The sequence below is a fragment of the Sciurus vulgaris genome (genome assembly GCF_902686455.1).
Source record: "Sciurus vulgaris genome assembly, chromosome: 6".
Lineage (NCBI taxonomy): Eukaryota > Metazoa > Chordata > Mammalia > Rodentia > Sciuridae > Sciurus > Sciurus vulgaris.
The window spans coordinates 11,406,196-11,429,235 of record NC_136466.1 but is presented as its reverse complement, the minus strand read 5'-3'; the positions used below and the strand labels follow the sequence as shown (position 1 = coordinate 11,429,235).

The window sequence follows — 23,040 nt, the reverse complement described above, 5'->3', positions numbered from 1 at the left end:
TAAGCAGGACCAGGTGAATTAATGGCTTTGAAGGGCTATCTCATGCCAGGCCTGGTCCTCTCAGCCAGACATCAGTGTCTCATCTGATCCTCCAGCAACCTCAGCAGCAGGTCGCTGTGGAGCTGCACCTCAGGGTTAGTTGGCTACCAGCAGCACCCAAACCAGGCCATGCCAACTCCACGCCAACACTCTCCCCTGTGCTACAGAGGAAAGGAAATTATGCCTTTGTGCAAAATCTACAAACCCCAAACCAACCAGTTTCACGAAACACTGACTGCTATTTTTGAAACCAAACATCTTTTTCTTTCTTAATTTCAGAAGGCTTACTGTGGAGCTGAGCTAATTATTTGAGCCTTAATCAAGGACCAGCCACTCCCTGAAGCAGCTGTCCTGGCCTCTCTCTTGCCTCTAGGAAGTCCCTTGGGTTGACTGGATGTTGGCTCAGGTCTAAACCCCAAACCCCAGTCCCCAGAAGCAAAGATGCATAGGGTTGAAAAGGTCCTTGGACATCATCCAGCTGACTCCCATTGTCACTTTTAAAAGATCAGGAAACTGAGGCCCAGAGAGGTCAAGTGACTTGCCCAAGGTCACACAGTGTGTCAGAGGCACAGGCAGGTCTCCAAATTCCCAGGCAAGCATTCTTTCCACTCCACTATGCTGCAGTTGCTAAAAATTCCCAGAGTCACCTCCCTCAGCCCTCCTCTTGACAAAGCTGCTTCCCCCCACACAACTACACACACTCACATCTGGCAAGAGGTGCTATCAGCCCTGTTCTGCTTGTGAAAGGCTGTTTTGCAATGGAGGACTCTTTGTTCGTTAGCAACACACAAAGAAAACCATAGCTCAGTCCTCTAGGAAGATGTTTCTTGTTTAAAGATGGGAGGAGAGCTTCCTGGCTGAATGTGACTCCATCAGCATGCAGCTTGAGTCAGGAAGAACCCAGAGATTTAGGTCTCTGCAGCGTTTCTAGAATGTACAAGGAGGGCACATGGCAGGGGAGCTTATGGGAAACGTTTCAGAAAGTATTAAAATGTACGCCTCAACCAAGTAAACAGAGCAGATTGGCTACCATCTTGTGGTATGAAGTAATTAAGAGGGGGGTGGAACGGGGAGCTAGGATCAGTAAAAGCTCCCATGAAGCAACTGGCCTCCTGTCTGGATTCCTGCTCCAGTCCTGGTCCCCACTGCTTCTCACTTTGTTCCTCATCTGGGATCGTCCTTCTCTGGACCCTAAAGGAGCTACAGCTTTGGTGCTGAGAGCCCTCAGGACATGATCTGAGGCCCCAAATCACCCATCTGATGCTTCTCCCCCTGTTTCTGCATTACTACCTCTTTTCAGTACTAGACTTGGTCCTTCTTGTTTCTCCCTGGCTTCCCAGATGAGTTGAGGCTTCCTGAATGATTTCAGGAAGCCAGGAAGCTTCTCATGAAAGCAGATCTCAGGAGATAGGGAAGCTGAGGATCCTCCTATCACATCCCCAGGACATCTCTCCTTCAAGGTGGGCTGAGGTTAGTAGGCAGGGGTGGACCAGATGATCGCAGGGTTACCCAAAGACCTGGAAATATTTTGGTGAGGGAAGGAGACAAGACGGGGAGGAGCAGACCCAGTTCCGTAGCAGAAATTTAGAACTCGTAAACTGGCAACAGATGGCAAGGGAGGTGCCAGCTTTAGCAGGAAGAGATGGAGTGGACATGTTTCTCATGGCTATTATAAGCCACCAATCTTCCGCCTTCCAGGACCAGGTGCCTAAGAACCACCATCTGACCGGCTCACATGCTCGGTCTCTGGGCACAAGTTGAGATCTCCTAAAAGAAATTCCCTGGGCCTGTGAAGGTTCTCCAACCCTCACGCTGGAGCCAACTCTTCCTTGGCCTCCCAGGCTCTTAGGCAAAACTGCCCAAAGAACAAATTTCATCCCAAAGCCTATTTCCTCATTTCCTCAGGGAAAATTCCTTCCTGCTTGATTCAACCCAAGAGAGGAGCCTAAGGGAATCAGCAGGCCCAGAAACGAGGTCCAGCTAGAGGTCCAGCTCTGACCCAGGAGGGGAGGGCAGGCTGGCTTCCCAAAGGAGGCCCATGTCTCCTTGTGGCCTCAGATGGGGCTGCGCCCTGTGTCAGTGTTTATGAAATGCCTCTCAAATAATGTCAGTGTTCTACGCAGTGAGGACTCTAATAAAATGCAGAACGCGCGCTGTTTGCCAGCAAGCTGCGGAGGCATTCCTGAGAGCTTTCTTGGATACAATTGTTCTCGGATTAATATTTTCCCCATGAGTTTTTTCTAATTCCACTTGTGCTGTTTTTTATGATGTGTGACTTTTTCTACATATTTGTCCACACCAAGAGAGATGCGTGCAGCTTGCATTTGCCAGCGACTCCTGAGGACTCAGAGCTCATCCTTTAGGGTCCCAGCACCTCCCCGTCCCATCAGCCTCCCCACCCAGCCTAGCCTGGAAGCCTGCTCTGGCAGCCGTTGGATGGAAAGGGACAGTTCAGACTGACTTGGGTATTATTTTGAGCTCTTCTAGTCATGAGGACACTTCATGGGCTGTTCATCGTGGTAGACCATCAGAGGCTACGTAAATGGCTCCATTCTTCGTGTACTCCCTGTTTGATCCTTTAAGCTTGCCCACTTTATTAATCACCCAGTAAGGCAAACAGTCCTCTGTGTCCTACCTGCTTGGATGGCGAGACGGCTGGTAAGAGGCTTCAGTTGCATTTGTAAAAGAGACATTTGGTGAAGTGAAAAAAGTCAACCGAGATAGGAGTTGAAAGACATGGGTAATAAGAGGAAGGTTTTTAAACTCCCTAAGTTTCTTCCTCTGTAAATGAAAGACTCTAAAATATACCTTGATCATCCTCTAGACACAGGATTCAGTGGTTCAGATCAGATACAGTGGGTGTGCATATTCACATAGCACTGAATTTAAGAGATGCTTGAGGATATCTGATCTCAGTTCAACCTTGCATCGACCTCATGAGATAAGTGTTATTCCTCCCATTCCAAAGGTTACAGATACAAAAAGGTACATATGGGTCCTGCAGCTAGAAAATGATGGACACCAGGATTCAGCCTGGGCGTTTCCACTCATTTAATGCTGCATCTTCAATTGTACTCCCCACAGGCTTCTCACTAATGTTGCCTGGAAAAACCACAGGAAGGACACTTTCTACCTGCATTCCAGAACTGGGCAGAGATGGAGAGGAGAAAAAAGAATGTTAGAAACTTCTGCAACAAATTTCTGAGTAGGACTCCTCTTCAGTGAAACACTCATTGCAATGCTTTTCCATGACAGAATGATCTGCTCTATTCTTGGTTCGGATAAAGAGTTGAGGAGAATGTCTAAGGAATTCATCATTTAGAGATTCAAATGCTGTAGCACCCCAATATACCTTCTGAACATGATCAAAGGCTTTGGGTGGCCACGAAGATGAAGTCTAAGGGAGTTTTCAGGACAGATCCACGAGTTAGTTGTATGTCATCAGTTTCTAGTGAAGGTCCAAGCCATGAAGAGCCTCCTGGAATCTGATCTCAGGACCTGGAGCTCCAATGTCAATAGTTCACATTTGGTACCAGTTCCAGGGGGAACTAGATGGAGACAGGAGAGGGCAGAAACAAGGACAGAAGGGCTAAGGCAGAAAGCAGGAGCTGGTCAGATTTAGAGAGAAGGGCACACGTGACAAATCCATGGTCAAGTCAAAAACTTCAGATGGGCAGAGGACCATGGACTCTAGACTATGCAGAAAGGACTGGGCTAGAGAATGCAGTCATTCTAGAGGGCAAGGGACCAAGAACAGGGACACCTGGAAGCAGACCAGAACTGGGGGCGAGCAAAACAACTCAAGAGGAGACAAGGTGGGTGGTGAAACATGCTGACAGACTTTAAGGAACCACAACACACACTGCTGCCAAAGTGGAGAATGAATCTGGGGTCAGGAACCCAGTCTGGTATTTCAGGCAAGAGAAGAGACTGAGCCCACACAAGCAGTGATAAGGCCACAAGTGAGGTCACACTCTGCTCCTGCCAGGACACATCTTATATTCATTCTGTTCTAACAGGACCTGACACCAGACTGGAGAAACCAGAGATCATGGCTAAGAGAAAGGAAGTCGTGTGTTTATATAGAAAGGAAGACTATGTCCGTCAAAACTTGAGGAGATGCTTGAAGGGGACAATACCAGTCAAAAAGGTCCATCAGAATCTTTGATTTGGGGGGGGTAGCCCTTGCTGTGGATTGGATATGGTTTGGGTGTGCCCCCCAATGGAAGCCTGTTCCCCAACATAGCAATGCTGGGTGGGAGGAGGACCTTTAGGAGTGGGGCTTAGTGCAAGGAGGTCCTTGGATACTGCGCTCGGAAGGCATGAATGGAGGGCTCAAGAGGCCCAGGTCGTGCCTGTGAGAGTGAATTATTATGAAAGAGCCAGACAGCCCCTCCACACTACGAAGGTTTCTGTTTCCTCTTACATGTGCTGCCCCATGATATCGACCACCAGGATGTGATGCAGCCAACTGGACCCTGACCGGAGTCATGAGCTAACTGAACCTCTTTTTTTCTTATATTACCAGCCTCAGGTATTAGTTATAGCACTGGAAAACAGGCTAATATACTTTTTGGACCCAATACAACAAAATAATGATAACAATATAATAATAATAATAATATACCTTCTTCCCCACTCACTGTGGTTTGTATAGTTGGGGTAGTTCATACCAAGGTGATATTTTTCCTAAGACTTGACCTAGTGGATTCTGTTCTTAAAACCCTTATTAGAGAAAATTTCCAGATGCAGCTCCTATCATTCTAAACTGGGCTCGGGTCCATCTAACCATGAACTTCTGCAAACCCGTCCACTTTCCCATCTGTTCTGCCTATGGGCACCCTATTAATCTTTCAAGTTCCAACTCAAATGCCACCTACTCCCACAAACTGAAGGCTCTGGCTCTTTTTCACCATGTTCCAGATCACACATTGACATCATCTCATGATCTCGTGATGCCATGCATCAAACTGGTTCTTAGATACTCACATTGGACTTAATTTTTTCTTCTTATAGTTATTCTTTGAGAACTAAGGATGGAAGACAGACAAGGGGTCAACTCAAAAGATCTGGAGACAAGTGACATGGAGTGGTTGCCGTGCAGCTACTCTCACTTCTACCTGGGGACATCACTTCCCCTCTCTAATGAAGTCTTATAGAGGACAATGACAATCCCTACCAGTAATAATTGTTGGAATATCAAGAAGGCCTTGAATGTGAAGTGTGAGAGCCCTGCTATTGGGAGAAGGGGCTGGTTCCTCATGCTGAAATACTGGCCAGGAGAGGTGAGTGCACACAGCTACACACATGCCCTCCACATCCCAGGCCTGGGACCTCTAGGACCAGTCATGGACCAGTCATGAAGCCAATGTCATGATGGAATGTTCCATGAGAAACCAAGAGTTTAGAGAAAATTCACCAAATTGCAGAATGAAGCATTAATTGGAAAATACTCCAAAGAAAATGTGAACAGCAGAACTCCAGGGAAAGAAAATGCTAATAAGTCCTCAAGATTCTTATCCACCCCAGTCAGAAGGGGTGGGACAAGATATGTATGTAATCCAATATCCTGAACCAAAGAAAGTCTTTGGAAAAAAAAAAAAATACAGAGAGGACTCTGTTAATTATACTGGCAACTTGAAGAAAGACCCATAGAGCAAGCTCACTAAAATGACAGAGGAAATAAATAGTGGAAAACAGGGAAAGAAGTGGATCATTTGTTAGAGGGAGAAATTGAAATAGGAAATGTCCCTGAAAAACTGATGAAATGAAATGATTTGCCAGAGTTAAGTAGGAAAAATACAAAGTGTTACACTTAGACTTCAAAAAGTTAACTGCACAGGTGTAGGGGACAGGAAGATAAGAGCAGGGCAGACTTGGGAGATGCTGAGGAGGCAGGAAATGGGCCTGGTCAGAATGAGCCAGCCCAGGACCAGCACTGTCCAGAGTGAAAAGGCCACTTCAGAATGCACTAAGAGGAGTCAAATAAGATGTTCAGGGTACAGAAGGTCTCCTGTAACTAATTAATCCCAAGCATCCATAATCTGAAAATTCAAAATCTGAAATGCTTCACAATCTGAAACATTTTGAGCAGGACATGATGCCACAAGTGGAAAATCCCACACAGTGAAACTTTGTTTCATGCACAGATACACTGTATAAAATTACCTCAGGCCATGTGTATAAGGTGAATGTGAAACATGAATGGATTCTATGTTTAGACTTGGGGCCCATTCCCAAGATATTTCACTGTGTTATGCAAATATCCCCAAATCCAAAAATCATCTGAAATCAGAAATACTTCTGCTTCTGGGTATTTTGGATAAAGGACACTCAACTTGCATAATCAAAGAAGACTGGAGAACTGGAAATATAGCTCAGTGGCAAAGTACTTGCCTAGCATGAGCAAGGCCCTGAGTTCCACGCCCAGCACCACAAAAAAAAAAAAAAAAAAAAAAAAAAAGGAACCTGTTTCAAGGAAAAGAACTAGGATTCTGGGGGACAGGGTCTGTCCCCCAAAACCCTAACATATATGAAATAGCTGAAGTAATTATAAAAGTTGATGGAAGAAGAGAAGAGACTCAAGTGGGTGGAGAGAAACACAACAGCAGCAATAAGAATTCTGAAAACCTATCATTTGGAAAATGATGATATTTGCTCTGTGTAGCAACAATCAATGGGAGAGAAATTCAGCCCCCACACGAAGAAGATTTTCTTACAAGGACTATTTTTACAAATGAAATAAATTGCTATTGGAAGAACTGAGTTCTTCATCACTGGGCATAATTGAGCAAGGAACTCTGGCCAGTTTCCCCTTTATTGCCCTGATGGAAAACCAATCTTTACGTGGTTGGAACTTGGGCAGAAGGACCCCTTGTGAATCTGGCAATCAATATTTTTCCAAATCAGGCTTCACACTGAGCATGTTCTGGAAGGAGAAGTACAGTCCGTGAGAATTATGATAATGGTAGGAAAATTCATGGCAGATGCACACTACCCCAGGAAGTCTATAGGAGTCAATCCAATACAGCATCTTATGAAGGGGTTATTATTATTATTCCCACTTTACAAATTAGGAAGCTGAAGTTACCCAGCTTGCAGGTGGCAGAATGAGGATTTGAGCCTTGTTCACTTTCATCCCCATAGATCATTCCTCTTTCTCTTTCCACTGCCTGTCTGGTTGATATTAAGGACCTATAATTATACTTCTTGGCCAGTTTTTCCTAGGGATCACTGTATCAAACATGGTACTTCTGACACTGAATCCTCATGAGCAGGGGCAATACTGTGACCTGATGGTAGCCCAGCAGTAACTAAGCACGGTCCAGGTCTGCAGAACAGCACAGGGTTCCTACTACACGCTTCCCACCTGGGCAGAGCTGATTTAAACTTAAGGATAGGGTGCAATGAGCAAGGGAGAGTCCTGGAAGACCAGCATGGTGTGCCACGGCAGGGGCACCCTCTGCATCCATCCAGTCAGGGTCACTGGTGGTCCGGGAGTGCTCTCTGGAACTGCCTCTGGCCCCCACCTTTTGTTTTTCTTTCTTTTCAGCAGTTCTAAAAAGGGTTAAGACCACTTACATAATGAGGGTGGAGCATGCTAGTAAATACAGCTGTTTCAAGTAAAAGCAGTAAGGGAAGCAGACATAGGAAATCAGTAAAAGGAGGTATTTTGGGAAAGATAGAAGGAATGAGCATTGAAAGAAAAGTCGGGGCCAAAAATTCCCCATGAAAATTCACCACCCCAAAATAAGTAAATAAAATGCATTCCTTATTTAAATAGACCACAAAGCAGCACACCCATGGAAAAGATATAAACCACTTCGACCGTAATCCCCTTTTTATGGAACAGAGGCCAACCTGGGCTTAGCTGCAGAGCAGGCCTGAGAGGAGAGAGGGAGAGGGAGAAGGAGACCAGGCAAGAGGGTGTCCGGAACAGCCGACATGCAGGCGAGGAATCTGCCTCCACAGGATCTGGAGCAAAATTTAGAGTGGACATCTCAAACCATCCTGCTGGACAGGGCCTGCTGGACAGAAAGAATGGCCATGGTCACTACTGCTAGTAGTTTGTGCATGCTGCTATGGACCAGGCACTGGGTTAAGTTCTCCCTGCACACAATTCCATTTAGTGCTCCCAAACAGAGGTGTTTGTGGTACACACTTCAAAGATGGGTAAACAATCACAGCGACCATGATGGGGGAACAGTGTGGCGGGCCTTGTGCAGAGGGCACTGGTTGGATTGACTCAGGCTCCATGCACGACATCCCTGCACTGATCTGCCCTGCATTACAGGTGTGGAGCTGAAGCACTAAGGGATTAAATGGCCTGCAATCCAGAGCAATGCAGTAACACTCCCGCACTGTGCCAACAGAGCTGGAATTCAAACCCAAAGCAGGCTGCCTCCGGAGACCCGGCCCAGACTACAAGCACAGGGCTTTGAAAGCTGGTCCTTCTGAGACTCCAGGCAAAAGATTCCACAGTCCTGAGTCTCCTTCATTTTCGCTTTCCAGGGGGAAGAGAACTCAGTGACAATAAACAGAACTGGAGAAAAACAAAATAACAATGGAAATGAAATGGGAAAAAAAAGCAGTAATAGAAAACCCAGATGATCTGCAAAACCAAAACTCAATAATGATCCTACAAATACACATCAATTCATACAAGAGCATCAATAGAAACCCAAGGAGAGCATAGGGCGATGCTGATGGAGCCCTGATTAGAAAGTTCCCTGGTTTAAGTGTTCAGGATGGCCTGCACTTTTCATGGGCATGTACACAGTAGGAGTTTTGCAAGGTTGCTAAGCAACGCCTGGCAACCAGACTGCAGAGTGCATCACTCAGTAGAAGTCTTTGGTCATGCTAGTAAGGCAATGATTTTAGTTCATGAAATCCAAATGTTAGATATCCTTACTATCTCATGTAAGAGGTTATTAGTAAGTTACCCTTAACCATTCATCAAAATGCAGATCTGTAACTGCCCACTTCTCCCTTAAAAACCTATAAAAATATTTTTTTATTTTTGAGGCTTATAAGCCTTTTATTCAACACATATTTGTTAAAAACTTACTAAATGCCAGATCCTGTCCTAGGCACTGAGGAAGAAAATTCTGACAGCTCACTGGTGAACTGTGGATTATATATAAAAAAAATAGCTATGATTAAACTAGAATTCTACTTTCAGGAAAATGAAGCCCAGAGAGGTGCAGCAATCTGTTCAGAGTCGCACAGCACCATGGGGACAGGTGCATGCTGCTGCTCAGTAAGCCATCCAGGAGAACACTGTGCTTCCCTGAAAGTCCACATCACAGTTGGCCCAGAGAGGCCCATGTCTCACCAGCTTGTCCCTGGTCCCCTTAGCTGGCCCTGAGGCTGTAACTATCAGAACACAGGGCTTGGCTGTTGAGCATCTTGGAAAGTCTCCCACTTGACCTTGGGACCTCTGTGGTCAAGTGAGGGAAAGCCTATGACACGGTGTCGGTTTTTATTGGACCCAACCACCAGCAAAGTTCCCCGTCCTCTGGAGTGATGGAGAAAATTAAGTTACCACATTCTCACGTTTCAGCCTCTCGCCCGTTCCCCTTCGCAAACAGGAAATGTTTATTTAAATACAGCAGTCTCCAGCATGTTCTGGAGCCAAGTGAAAAACCAAAGATGTCCACTCTTGCCCCTGCTCCACTGCTGAGGCCACCATCTCGCCGTGGGTGAGAAGCGGGCCTCTGCCCAGAGGCAGGATGGAGAGAAGAGCCCGCGTGAGAGCTGAGGGCTCATTTTCATGTGCGGCCTCCTTTCCAGGCTGACGTTGGGGCTGGAGAAGGATTACATCTGCAGGCTCCGTTTGTACTCAGAAGGGCGAACGCAACATCTGTTTGCTCTGTGCTCCATGGCAAATGTTTTGTTTCAGGCACCACCATGGACTCTCCCTCTCCTCTCAGAGCCTCTGTCGTTGCTGCACAGATAACAAATGACACTGAATTCTCCACTCCATTTACTTAGGTGTTTTGTGGATGTCACCTCCTCACTGAGGAGGAAAAGTAAAATCATCAGTAGTCTCTAAGGAATCAGTTCCTTTTTCCATGGGATCTGCTAACATTGTGGGGGAGGACTTGGAACACAGGTCCCCAACACAGATACCAACTGAACTGGGAACCATTCAGGCGCCCTTCCAGGCAGAAGCTAAGCCCAAGTGGAGACCACATTACCCCCGCTCAGGTTTTCCCAAATGTCATACCATGAGGTTTCTGAAGTCAAAAGAATCCAGGGAAACAACCACACACATACCCCTTCATAAAAGGCTCTTTGGGAGGCAGGACAGCAGGAATGGAGAAAGAGAAAATGCCTCTTCTTTGTTTGAAAGCACAATTTCAACATTCGCGATCAGAAGGCTGGAGTTTTAGAGAGTCTAGAGCATCCAGGGGCTGTGCGGTTGGTACCCCTGACAAAATGAGCCCTGGGAAATGTAAAGGCTCGTCTGAGGAAGTTTCCTTCCTCCACCCATGGCTTACATTCTTTAGGCTGCGGGGCTGGCTTCCTTCTGTATCTGCAGTGGTTTCCTATAGTTACTGGAATGCAGGAGAAGCTCAAGTCAGGCTTGGTGAATGAATGAAGGGAAGAATGAATGAGAAATTCCTCTCTGAAGAAGTCCTCGGCACAGCATAGAAATGCCAGACAGCCCTCAAGAGCGTGCAGAATGGAAACACTGTGTCTGAGCTCACTGAGAGAGGGCTGGGGGCGAAGGACTGTGGATGGCTGACCCTGAGTCAGCTTGATCCTAAAGGCTGCCTCCCAATTCCAAGAAGGAAAAAGACCAGATGACAGACCAGCCTTGGCAGCCCCATTACCCCCTTGTACAGTAGCCAGTGTCACCAGTGACCAGAACTGAGCCAGATGAGATGCAGATATCTATCTCAAAGCAGATCCTTTCAGCCAGTGCCTGCCAATGACCAACCGTGGCAGCAGCCCCTGGAAATGCCCAGATTCTGTCTCCACCCAGTTTCTCCAGTTGTGCAGCAGATGGGCTGCTCTGAGCTGCCTGTGTCTCCTGGCAGAGGTGGCTGGGTGGCACTCTAGCTGTGGTGCTGCGCCTGCAGCTTCTGAAAACCTCCTACACGCCAGAAGGAGAGGGGCCCACTCTCCTCAGTTTGCCAAACACGCCTCATGATTATGAAGATGGGGGAGGAGCAGTCTCAAGAACCCAAGTAGGAGAGCCAGTGTCAGGATGAGCTGAGAGTTTTCAGGCTACACCTGAAGCCAGCAGCCACAGCAGCCTCTTCTCAGCTGCAAGCCCAGCTGATACCCTCCCAGGCCTGTGTGTGTACAGGTAGATCTTGGCCCAAAGCGAGCAGGGTTCGGAGGAGTCAGCGGACTGGTAAGGGCTGTGGGCTCAGGAGCCAGACAGGCCTGGACTCAAACACTTTATCTATGCGACCTGGAATAACTGACAAGATGGCTTAACCGTAAAATGGAGCAGCAAGCACTACCTCTGTAACTAAGAGGAGGTGTGTCAGGCATTCAAGGACATGATACACATACACAAACAGGCAGAAGTGCTTGTTGAACGTGAACTACATTTACTACTTCACTAACTCATGACATAAAAATACCACTAAAATGAGTTTTTCATTGATAAGATCTATTACAACATCTGAATGAAGGGAGAGACGTGGTTTCTGGCCCTCTTATGGCCACCAACTTGCTGTGTTTCCTTGGACAAGTCGTTTCACATTTCCAGGCCTGATTTTGTGCACGTTAATGAAAAATCAGCTCTAGCTCTCTAGGATCGAATGTTCCAACCCAACAGAACAATCCTTGCACTTGAAAGATAATATTTCAAGCCAAAGGAAAGCACTAGGAATAAGAAAGTAATTTCTATCGAGTTTCTGCCCAGAGTGACACAGAGTAAGTGGAAGAGAGGAGGAGGTGGGGCAGTAGGGGGTGATCAACAGGAGCAAACGTCCTGAGGCAGTTCATCCCATCTCCAGTCTCTTCCAGCCCAGTCAAGAGGCAGAAGGGAAGATCCACAGGCCCATCCCGAAAACGTGGGGCAGAGGAGAGGAAGAGCAAGACATCCAGGGAGTCCACCATTGGAGGGCAAACCCTCACCCACTCCTCCAGCTGGGTTCCCGGGCAGACTCACACTCCCTCCACCATTTCTCCCTCCTTCCCCACCCCACCCCCCAACTTGGACTAAGAGGAGCCCACCCTGGAGTCCAAGTTTTGAATTTGGTCTGAGGATCAAAATGATAAATGTTTCCAAAACGTTGACATATGAAAAGTAAATATTTGGTTGCACAATTGGGGTTAAAACGAGGGTCAATCCACCCCCCTCTCCAAGCGCCTCTCCACTCGCTGCCAAGCCCAGGATCCGAAGCTGAGTGCGGTTTGTAAGATTATAGCGCTCGGTCTCATTTAAAGGGCTGTCAGCATTTCCACTCTCCGGCCCGTTTGGGGAGGCATTTATAACCCAGCCATAAAAAATTCACCCGGGCTGCAACTTGGCATCTCTGAGGCTGCGCTCCAACAGGGCGGGTTTTGCGATCACCCACTCTGAATCCGTCCAGTTCTTCAGAAGTTAGACCTCCATACACACTCTCAACTTTCCTTGCAAGGGCAGCCAGAGAGCAGCTGGCCCACTGTGGTCTCCAAGCCGGTCACAGTCTTGGGGCCCTCTCCACCGTCTCGGCGTCCTGACACCCTATCACTCTACAGCTTTCTCCTTCGTCCTGCTCTGTGAGGAGCGGCGGAGCTCTCACCCCACCCCAAGATCTCCGACTGCAGGGTTCTCTCCTCCCCTCGCCTTGTGCCAGTGTCCTCGCAAGCTGTCAGCGGGCCCTGCCTCTGGGGCCCTCGCCCCCAGAGATGCACTGCTCTCTGCCCATCGCGAGGGCTTTGAGACTTCTCTCTCCACACCTGCCCAGAGTCACAGCCCCCCACTATGAGAACGAGGCATCTGATTGAGGAGTCAGGGAGAACAGACTTGCATCCAGCGCGGCAGAGGGTGAAAGGAAGGATGGGGCGCCCAAGGGCCCCTCTGTGCAACCCAGGTGGGTGGCCCGCGCGGGGCAGGGCGGGGTACTCACAGGCGCTCGGCGTTGCGGGGGATGCCCCGGGGAACCGCTCGTAGGCCCAGCCCGTGGCAGTCCACGCTGGCGGCGGAGCAGGTACACTTGGTGGGGCAGGCGACGGCAGGGGGCCAGCTCAGGACGCTCGCCAGCGCCAAGGCCAGCACCAGGCGGGCGCGCACAGCGGCGCCGGCCCCTGAGCGCCCGGGGGCCATGGTGCGCAGGGGCCCGCGCCCGAAGGAGGCTGCCTCAGCGGGGCAGGACGCGGGGAGCGCGAGCAGGCGCGCGGGGAGCGCGGGCGGCCTGGGAGCGGGCGGCGGAGTTGGCGCGGAGGAGGGGCGAGCGCGGCGCTCAGGCGCACGGGGCGCGGGCGGAGCAGGGCGCGCCGGGCGGCGGCGGCAGCAGCTCCATCGGCGGGGCCAGTGCTGCCCCGCCGCGCATCGCTCCAAGTGCCCAGGTGCCGGGCGTCCCTTGGCCCGCGTGCCGGCCGCTCGGGCTGCGCGCCGGGTCGGGGAGCTGGGGCGAGCGCGGTGGGGCACGGCGCCCGGGGAGGTCGGGCTCCGGGCTGGGCTCTGGCGTGCGGCGGCGGCGGCAGGGGTACGGGGCGGCCAGGCGAGCTGGCCGGCGTTCGCTCTCTCCATTCACTGAGCAGGGCAGACACCGGAGACGCGGGGCCCACCCTCCCGCCCCCCCAAAAACGCCAGCTCCGCCTCCCATTGGCTGCGCCGCGCGTCATGTCGACTAAGTTGGGAACTTTGCTGGAGCGACCGAGAGCCAGGAGGGAGGAGGCAGCAGAGGAGCCTGAGAGAAGGAACCCGGGAAGGAAAGGGGCTCGGCCCCGGGAAAGAAGCAGTGAAACTCATTCCTTTTTTAGAGCCAAGGACTGATAAGGCTTGTGGCACTTTGTTGTTGTTGTTGTTCTGGCACCGAGCTGGACACTAGATCCCAACACAGTCTCGAAAGGGGGCGTCTTAGTACCCTTGTCTTACCAGTAAAAATTCAAAGCTCAGAGAAGTGATTTCCCTGAGGTCACACCGCTAGAGTAGCCAGAATCCTGGCACCTCACCCTCGAAAGCTTCCTCCCTACCTCATCCAGTACTCTTGGCAAACATTCAACTGCTACCTACGGGATTTATTGACACTCATGCACTCCACAACCACATGAATTACTAAAAATGGTGGTCCATGTTGTCGAGGTCGCTGCTGGAAAATCCCACGCCGAAGGGGCCTGTCCTGCCTTGCCCAGACCCAGCTGATCCCTGGCATGCTGCTGAGCGTTGTGAGGGCGGGGACTTGGACCCCTGAAGTGACAATAGCAGGTTCAGAGTCCTTGGAGCAACGGCCTCCTTTTGGGTGACTCTGGGCCAATCCTGTCACCTGTGACCCTTTGTTTCCTCAAATCTGGTGACCAAAGCAGTCTGGACCCAGCTCCGCGTTGCCTAGAGCATCAAAGAAGGGAAAGTGTTTTTGCAAAACAGTCGTTTGCATGCTGGACATCCATCTCGGCTCCCCTCATGCCTTGCCTTCATTCTTCCTGTGCCCGCTCTAAATTGGCGCGGTCTGAGCTTTTCCAGATGCCGCTGGGGAGGGGCGCGTCAGAGGCTCCATAAATACTTGCAGGAATGATTTTGTTTGTTTGTTTGAAGGGAAAGGGCAGGAACTTGAGGAAGTATTGCCCAGACTTCCTTGAGGTCCACTCGCACTGGAAAAGTCTAAATGAGCCCTGAGTACACAGTCTCACACACACACAGTCACCCTGTCAAACATACCCACCCACATTCACAACACATATACACATGTGCACTTGTGTGTTCACACATACACTCACACACACAAGGACAGCAACTGTGCTTCTGAGAGCCCCTCCTTTTCTTTCCGACGAATGCTATTCTGATTCTTTCTTCCTCATTTTCCTTTAAGGAAACTTTCAACTACTTGACTACATCCTGTAAATATAGAGTAGAGGTGCAGATTTTATTTTATTATACTTAGCAGATTTTCAGAGTCTTAGCTCCAGGCACCCAAATGTACATACACACATGTGCACACACTCATATAGGGGCTCCAGTCCCTGCGTAATTCATTAACATATTAGGTACAGTTTAACTGCTATTATTCTTGGGAACAGTTTCTTTCTGCCCACATGCTGTTGTCATCGCCCTCTGGTGGCCATAGGGGGTCTAGGCTCTGGTCCTCAGGGTGACTTCAGCCTTTAGGAACTCTAAACATCCTTTTCCCCTTTCCTCTGAAGCTTTCCTCCAAACCTTGAACCAATTTAGTACCAGGACTGAGGCAGATGAGAGATCCGGGCAAGGGCCCAAGGGCACAAAAGCATCTCAGACTGTCTGGAGCAGAAAAGGGTAGGTTTTCTTTGTTTTCACAAATGCATGCAGGCTAGAACATGTTTGTCACCCCCTTCAGGCTGGGCCTGGGTCTCTGCTCCCAGCACAGTGGGGGGCTGTTTTCTGTTTCAGCTGCTGGAGGGTTTCATGAGCCTGACTAGATCTTTAAGTGATTTCATAGGCATTCGATGCTGTTTCCTGGGAGCAGCTCAGAACAAGTCACAGGGGTCCTTCAGTCCGTCATCTTTAAAGAAGGGCCAAGTGGGAAAGACAGGAGATGCACGGAGCACCTGGCTACACAGAATCATGGATTGTTTGGGCTGAAATGGCCTTAGAAATCAGCCACCCAGCATCATGGGGGCGGGGGTGGGTGGAGTTTCCCTGGGCATAGATAAAAGTCCCTCTCTTGGAGATTTGCATCACAGATGAGTATGTTTAAGACCCTGAGAAGTCCTGAAGTACGGTTGTTTAGGCCAATATTTCAGTATATCTACCCCTGTTTCATGTTAATGTAAAATTCTCTTGGAACATACTTTAAGAATCCCAAATATAATTCAACCATCAGAAAACTGAATTTCAGGGAGAGGTGGGCATTTTTGAAAGGACACCCAGCTAAGTAACAAGAGAGCTATAGCCAGGACTCAGGGTTCCCAGTGCTGAGAATGGGACTCTGTCAACTCCCCAGCCTAATTCTCCTCCTAGTGGAGGAGTTGGCTTTCCTGGAGAAGTTTGAGTAAATGCTAAAGAGGTCAGGCTCTTGGGAAGAACGTTCTATGTCCAACTGCCAAAGATAACTTCATACTTTGTGGTGTGATTTTCAGAGTCCCATGAAGGGCTTCTCAGCCAACTTTTGGATTTTCCCTTTTATTTTCCACAGGCTGCTGAACAGCAAACTATCCACCCATTTCCCCAAGAAAATCCATCCCCTATTCTCTCCTCCACCTGTTTTCTGTCTGTGTGAGGTACCACCGTGCACATGGCCACCATTAGCAATTGAGGTTTTCTGGTTTCAAGCAATAGAAGAGAACTGCAGCTCATTGAAGCCACACACACACACACACAAAAGGACTTTTGAATAAGGCCTTAGGTTGCATACAGAATCTAAGGTAAAAATTGAAGGAGACTTCAAATGACTAGACTTAAAGAAGGATTGAGATGTGAGTCACAGATTTCCAAATGCCCAGGAAGAAGCTACCTACCCACTGGCCCGGCTTGCGTCACACCATCAGTTTTGGCCAGAGAAGACAAGAAGTGGTGGGTGACATTTCTGTGGACACTGCATTCAGTTGTGCAGGTAGGGGTACTGCTGTCAAAGAAAATTGGGGTTCTGTTACCTGAAAAAATGGGTGGGGGTGTGGAGAAGGCAGAGAGCTAGAGAGCTTCCCCCTCTCTTACAGTCATTCAGGTCCAGCGCCCTGTGGTTTCCTCCCCTGGGGCCTCTCTTGAATAGGGCCCCTCTTTGTCTTTGGTCTGCCTGCTGTCATGCAGATCCCCACTTTAGGCATGGCGCTCATCTTGGCCTCCACATTTATTTCTCTGACTTCATTTCTGAATGTTTTAGCTCTGTCAAGGTAACATTTGCCCGGATGATCCAGGGATCTTTCTAAAATGCAGATCTGACAATGCAACCTTGAACTTTAGATTTCTGCCTCTTCCAGTTCATCTCTCTGTGCTCTTACACCCACTCAGCACCTCTCCTAGAAGGTGCTTTTCCACTCTCCAAACTTCTGACTCTTACCCAGGTTCATTTCTGCAGTCAATTCCTCCAGGAATCCTTACTGGTCCAGACAATTAGATTCTTAAGGACAGTGACCCTGTATGATCCATTTCCCCAACATCTTATTACAAAAATTTTCAAATGTCTAGAATCCATTTTTTTTTCATGCTTGATGCCTAGAGGTGCAAATAAACCTTTGATGATTGATGAATGCATAAATGTACAATGATCTTCCCAGTCAGCTAGCTTGACATTCTCCTATTGCAGGTTTATTTTTACTGTGATTAGTGCTACTTAATCTTTGGGGGCAGAGGGAAGAGCTATATTCTTCCCAAATGTTCTTGCAAACTCTACACACCCTCCTCATCCTCCATTTCTGATATATCTTCTTCCACCTCATTGGGACTAGTCATTTGTGCTTCTCATTCTCTGAAGGATTCTCCAGACCCACCCTCTACTCACTGTCAGATGCAGTTCTGTTCCCCAGGAAGCTGACCTCATACAGACCAGGTATCTGGCAAGTGGATTCTGCTTTCTGATGATCATGTGAGCCACTTCCCTCTATCACACTCTTCTGTTCTGATTTTCTACCTGAACTTGAGCCCCAAGGAATGGAACCAGCTATCTATGGACTGAGACCTCTGAAACTATGAGCCCCCAAATAAACTTTCCTCCTTTAAAATTGTTCTTGTCAGGTCTTTTAGGCACAGCAGTGAAAAAGCTGACTACAACAAGGCAGGAGTGGCCATGTTTTCAGTGATATAGCCCAAGGTGGTATAAGAAATTGCACTGGACCCATTTTCCTGAGGTCTGAGTGGCAGCCAGCTTAATAGAGCAATGAAACAAACATTCATTGAGAATTGCACAGAGTCCCAGGAGAGACAGACACAGCTGCCAAAAACTCACTGGGAAGACAAAGTAAGATACATGCAAGAGGAGGAAAGATGTGGTATATAATCAAATGCTAATTGATGTAGGTCATATAAGTAAGTGCTACAGACACCTGGAGAGAAACCACTTGGAGCTGGATTGAAAGGGCTGAGGAGTGCAGTCTGGCTTTTGAAGATGCTGGGGTTTGATTAAGTCAGAGAGAGAGAGAGAGAGAGAGAGAGGTGTCACATCAGAAGGAACTAGAAGTGTGTCCCCAGATCAACTTTGCCCTGGTCTGAGAGGGGGCTGCATGATCTAGGGAGCTCTTGTTTTCCTAAACTGTGCAGCAAAAAGCAACTCAGCCAGGTTTGGGGTCAGATTCCAGGTCCTCAGGGTTATAGTGCTGACTTGAGAGGCTTGGCAGACAGATGAGCATTGTCATAGACCTCTCCAAACTGTACCATGTAGATTTGTCTCATACCTGGGCAAAGCAAAAACTGTCACTGGGGAAATGGCTCTCCAATTTGAGGAGTATTAATCACCTAATTAACCAGAACACCTGCTCATAAAACTTCTCCCACCCAGGGAACCAAATTAAATAAAGCATGAGGGTGTGCCACACAGACTCGGCAGTGACATCTGCATCCTTGGGTAGCCTCCTTGGGTACTGGGGCTCACAATACTCTCCAGCCAGCTGTTGGGCTTGACAGAGGCTGCAGAACACCGGCTTTGTTCAGCAAACAGCCACTGGGGCAAATGCAGAGAAACACCTCTTGCAGCTCACCTGGAAAGGCAGATAACACCTGAATGTGCTAGGCATGGTTCTGAGTTTTGCATGCATTAACTCTCTTATCCTCACAACAACCAAATGAGATCCCCTGTTGTGGCTGAGCCTGATTTGATGCTCACAGATTCAGTTTCTTCTTAGGATACGTGGGAAAACTACATTTCCCATCCCCCTTTGCAGTTAGTTTGGGGCCACATCCCTCATTCTGACCAATGGGGTGTTGCCAAAGTTATGTATACCACAGTTGGTCTTGAAATCTCTTCTGTAATCACCAAGCCTTCTCTCTGCCTACTGACTGGACACAGAAGGAATCCAGTGAAAGAACTGGATTCCTGATATCTTGAGAGCATGGGTGGAGACATGGAATCCCTGAATCACTGTGCAGAAGCCAAGTGACCTAAAGTCTGTAATATGAGAAAAAAAAAAAAAAAAACAAACTGAACCTCCCACTGAGATTTGGGGTTGTTTATTATACACCAATTGTCATGATTACCCAGGTCAATACACTGATGCAATCTTGGCATTTATGATCCTCCACATCACATGGGACAAACCTTTGTTTTATTTTGCTTTTGTGTTTTTGTTTTGCTTTGTGTTTGTTTGTTTATTTGAGGTGGGCCTGGCTGTGTTGCCCAGGCTTGTTTCAAACTCCTAAGCTCAAGTGAACCCCTGCCTCAGCATCCTGAGGACCAGGATTATAGACCTGCCCCACTGCACCTGGCTTGGGACCAGTCTTAAAGAAAACTGCTAACTATGTAGTATTTTTTAAAACAGCAGGAAATTCCCTCACTTCAAAATAATACCTCCTATTGATCAATCATGAAAAAAAAATTTTTGATACCATGGATTAAACACAGGGATGCTTAACCACTGAGCAACATCCTCAGCCCATTTTATTTTTTATTTAGAGACAAAGTTCTTGCTAAGTTGCTCAGGGCCTTGCTAAGTTGCTTAGTTTGGCTTTGAACTCATGATCCTCCTACTTCAGCCTCCTGAGTAGCTGAGATTACAGACATGTGCCACCATGCCTGACAATCTTGAAATACTTTTAAGTAGTAACCTTCATCTGCCCTTTACTTACCTCTTATCCATTCAGCATCTATTTATCGAGTACCTTCTAGGCTCAAGTAGTACTATATGTGTCATGGTGAAGACAAAGTAACTGTGATTGCTGTTCTCTTGAACTCTAACTCTTGTGTGGGTAACTTAAAAAAATCAATCAGGAAAATCAACACATAAGTTATAAAATGTTGGGAAGGTATGCTAGTCAGATTTCCATTGCTGTACAAGTACCTGAGACAATCAGCTGATAAAGAGAAAAGATTTATTTGTGGTCATGCTTTTGGAGATTCCAGTCCATGATTGGTTGACCTCACTGTCTGGGTCTGTGATCGTGCATTATGGCAGGGAGCTCGTGGTGAAGCAAATCTGTTTACCAACTAGAGTCTGGGAAGTAAAGAAAGGCAAAAAAAGACTGGACCCCCACAGTCCCCGTCAGGGTCATACTTCCAATGAGCTTAAAACTTAACACTAGGCCCCACCTGTTATAGGTTCCACCAGCTCCCAATAGCATCAAGCTAGGGCCCAATCCTAGGGACACATGGGTTTATTGGGGGAACGTTTCAGCTCTAGATTTTAGCATAAGGGGATAGAGTAATGTGATAAAAACAAAGAGAGACTGGCAAAGATTTTAGAAAGTAGTTAGGGAAGCTGATCCAAAGAAAGAAAGGAGCATAACTATGAAATCATAAGGTATAGAGTAAACTAGGTCACAATTCTAGAGAGAAAACAGCCCATGGAAAGACCTTATGGTGAAACTCGATAGTTGGAAGAAAGTAAAAAAAAAAAGATAAGGCACTGTGGCCAACTCCTAAGAGAGTCAAGGAGACCTGCTTTGGGAATGTCAGAGTAATTTATGCCTCCCTGTTGCAATGAGCCTGATATAGAAGTCCAAACATGAGTGACATCCCTCTTCCATTCATGTGTGGGAGGAGAAGCCAACCTTCTTGCTTCACTCTGACTGGACATGGAGCCCACTGTAGTTCCAGGAGTATTTGATTACAGGAGGTTGATAAAAGTCAATAAAGTTGGGGCTTTGTATCATAGCTATGATGTATAGGCAACAGCATATGTTTTTCTGCAGCTTTTGTTTTCTGATGTAGCTAGGGATAGGGAGTGGAGTTGATAAAGACTATGAGGGTAGGAGGCTAAAGAACCTGTAGTCCAGCCCTTGGAGCCATGCCCTCTTGAAAGCATGCAGATTTCTAGAATGTATTTTATTATATAAATTTCTGTTCTTCCATCATCTACTGAGAAGGCCAGGTCAGAAACCTGAATGTCATTTTTAGCTATTCCCTTTGGTTCCTCTTAACCCACCTCATCCATCAATTCACCAAGACCTTTTGATTCCTTGACTTAAAACTTTGTAGGAACCCCCTCCACACACACACACACACACACACACAACTCCTCAGCCTCCACCTTATCGGCCTCCACCATTTAACCATTTAACTAGCTTTTCTGCCCAACCCCTATCCAGAGTCTAAGAGGAGTTTCCATTAATTAAAGGATAAAATCTGAAGAGCATACATGGAAGGAAGGGTATGTTCCAACTGTTTTGTCCCTGTCTTCCTGTCCTGCATGGTTTCTTCACTAATTCCCATGCTCACCTTGGTCAGAGCTATGAAGACTTATTTACAGCTTCCTGAAAGTGCTGAGGGTTTGCATCTGTGTGTGAACTCATTCCATTCTCTTTCTGCAAACCCCTTGCCCACCTCCTCCTCCAGTGCCTCCCTAGTCCTTCACCCTGCAGCTCCAGCCTTACTGGCTCTGTGAAGCATTTCGTGTTTCCCCCGTGCTAGAGAGTTCTCCACTGGACCTGTAACTATAGAAACCTCTGTTACTGCACTCCTTGTGCCAAGGTAATTATCTACTTATACATCTCCCTCTTTCCCCAGCTGCCTCGGGAGTCCCTTGAGAAATGAAATGCCATTTGCTGAACTCCTTGAGGGTGTTGTCCGTTCTCACTCTTTCCAGTTTCTCTCTTATTCTTTCTTGAACCCTGCCTCCCACAATTTCTCCCTAACGCACTGGAAAATATTTTTTCTCTATGACCTCCAATCCTTTTAGTTACTTGGGCCAAAATTCTTCATCATCCTTTATCCTCCCTTCTTTTCTTACTCAACCTCCAAATGTTCAGCAAATCCCATTTATCTTCCCCTCAAGTCCAGAGTCCCATCATTTCCCTTCTTGTCTATCATCACCACAGGTGACCCTGTCTTGAATCACAGTGGTTGGCTCCTAACTCCTTGCCTCCATCAACGCTCACCTCCTAGTCAACGTTCAGCCCAGCAGTCAGGGCTTGTCATTCTTCTCAGCCAGAGCTTCCAGTGGAGACTGCTGTTTCTGGCTGTGATGGACTAACAGGAACTGGATTCACTCTCCCATCATAAACAAGTAGTAAAATTGAACAAACTTTATGAAAAAAAAAAAAAGTGATTTTCAAACATTGAAAAATTGAAGTACATTGCTGTGCCCCTTCCATGACAAATGAATAAGGCGAGCAGTGTGATTATGCCAGGTAACTGCCCGTAAAATATTTCCAGGATGTGGCACAGGGAGGAGCTTCAGTGTTCTCCCTTGGCTGACAGAGACCAGAGAAGCCAGTGTGTCTAGAACTGCACAACTACACACCTGAGAAGTGGAAGCTGAACAATCAGTTCCCGAGATCTACAGAGAGGTTTCCATGTGTCTGTACTGAGTTTGTGAGAGAAAATGATTCAAGGATGGAAACAGACCACCTAAGATCAGTAGGATAATAATCCCCAGTACTCCCGTGACTAAACATAGTGTTGTCCCCAGCCACAGTGAAAAGCACTCATAATACATAAGGCATTGGGTAGAGACCTCAGAAGAATATTGCCCTTTAGTGGAGCTAAGAATATCTTGGACTCATGCTAAAGAGCTTAAAAATAAGACTTGAAAGGATCAACTGTTTCCATATAATTTAACTATGCCCCGTGCTCTTTAAAGAAATATTGCAAGATCACTTACCAGTGTAATTTTCACCATGACTGACATCAAAAATTATCAGTACTAGAAAGAAGCCTAAAAACATGATTTATGAAAACCAGAAACAGTACAGATAACATCATTTACAGACAAGGATGTTACAGCAGCTCTTATAATACATTTCACATTTAGGAGGTAAGAAAGATGTGGAAGATA

At 47.5% G+C, this 23,040-nt stretch overlaps 1 protein-coding gene across 1 annotated transcript in view; it reads right to left on the bottom strand.

Annotated features, from left to right (window-relative positions):
- Positions 1-13,748, bottom strand: part of SLIT3 (slit guidance ligand 3) — a 572,899-nt gene extending 559,151 nt beyond the window's left edge. The window contains exon 1 of the mRNA XM_079145392.1: positions 13,116-13,748. Within this exon, the coding sequence (XP_079001518.1) occupies positions 13,116-13,738 (623 nt within the window). The 5' untranslated portion in view covers positions 13,739-13,748. The remainder of the gene's footprint in view (positions 1-13,115) is intronic.
- Between the last annotated feature and the right edge of the window lie 9,292 nt (positions 13,749-23,040).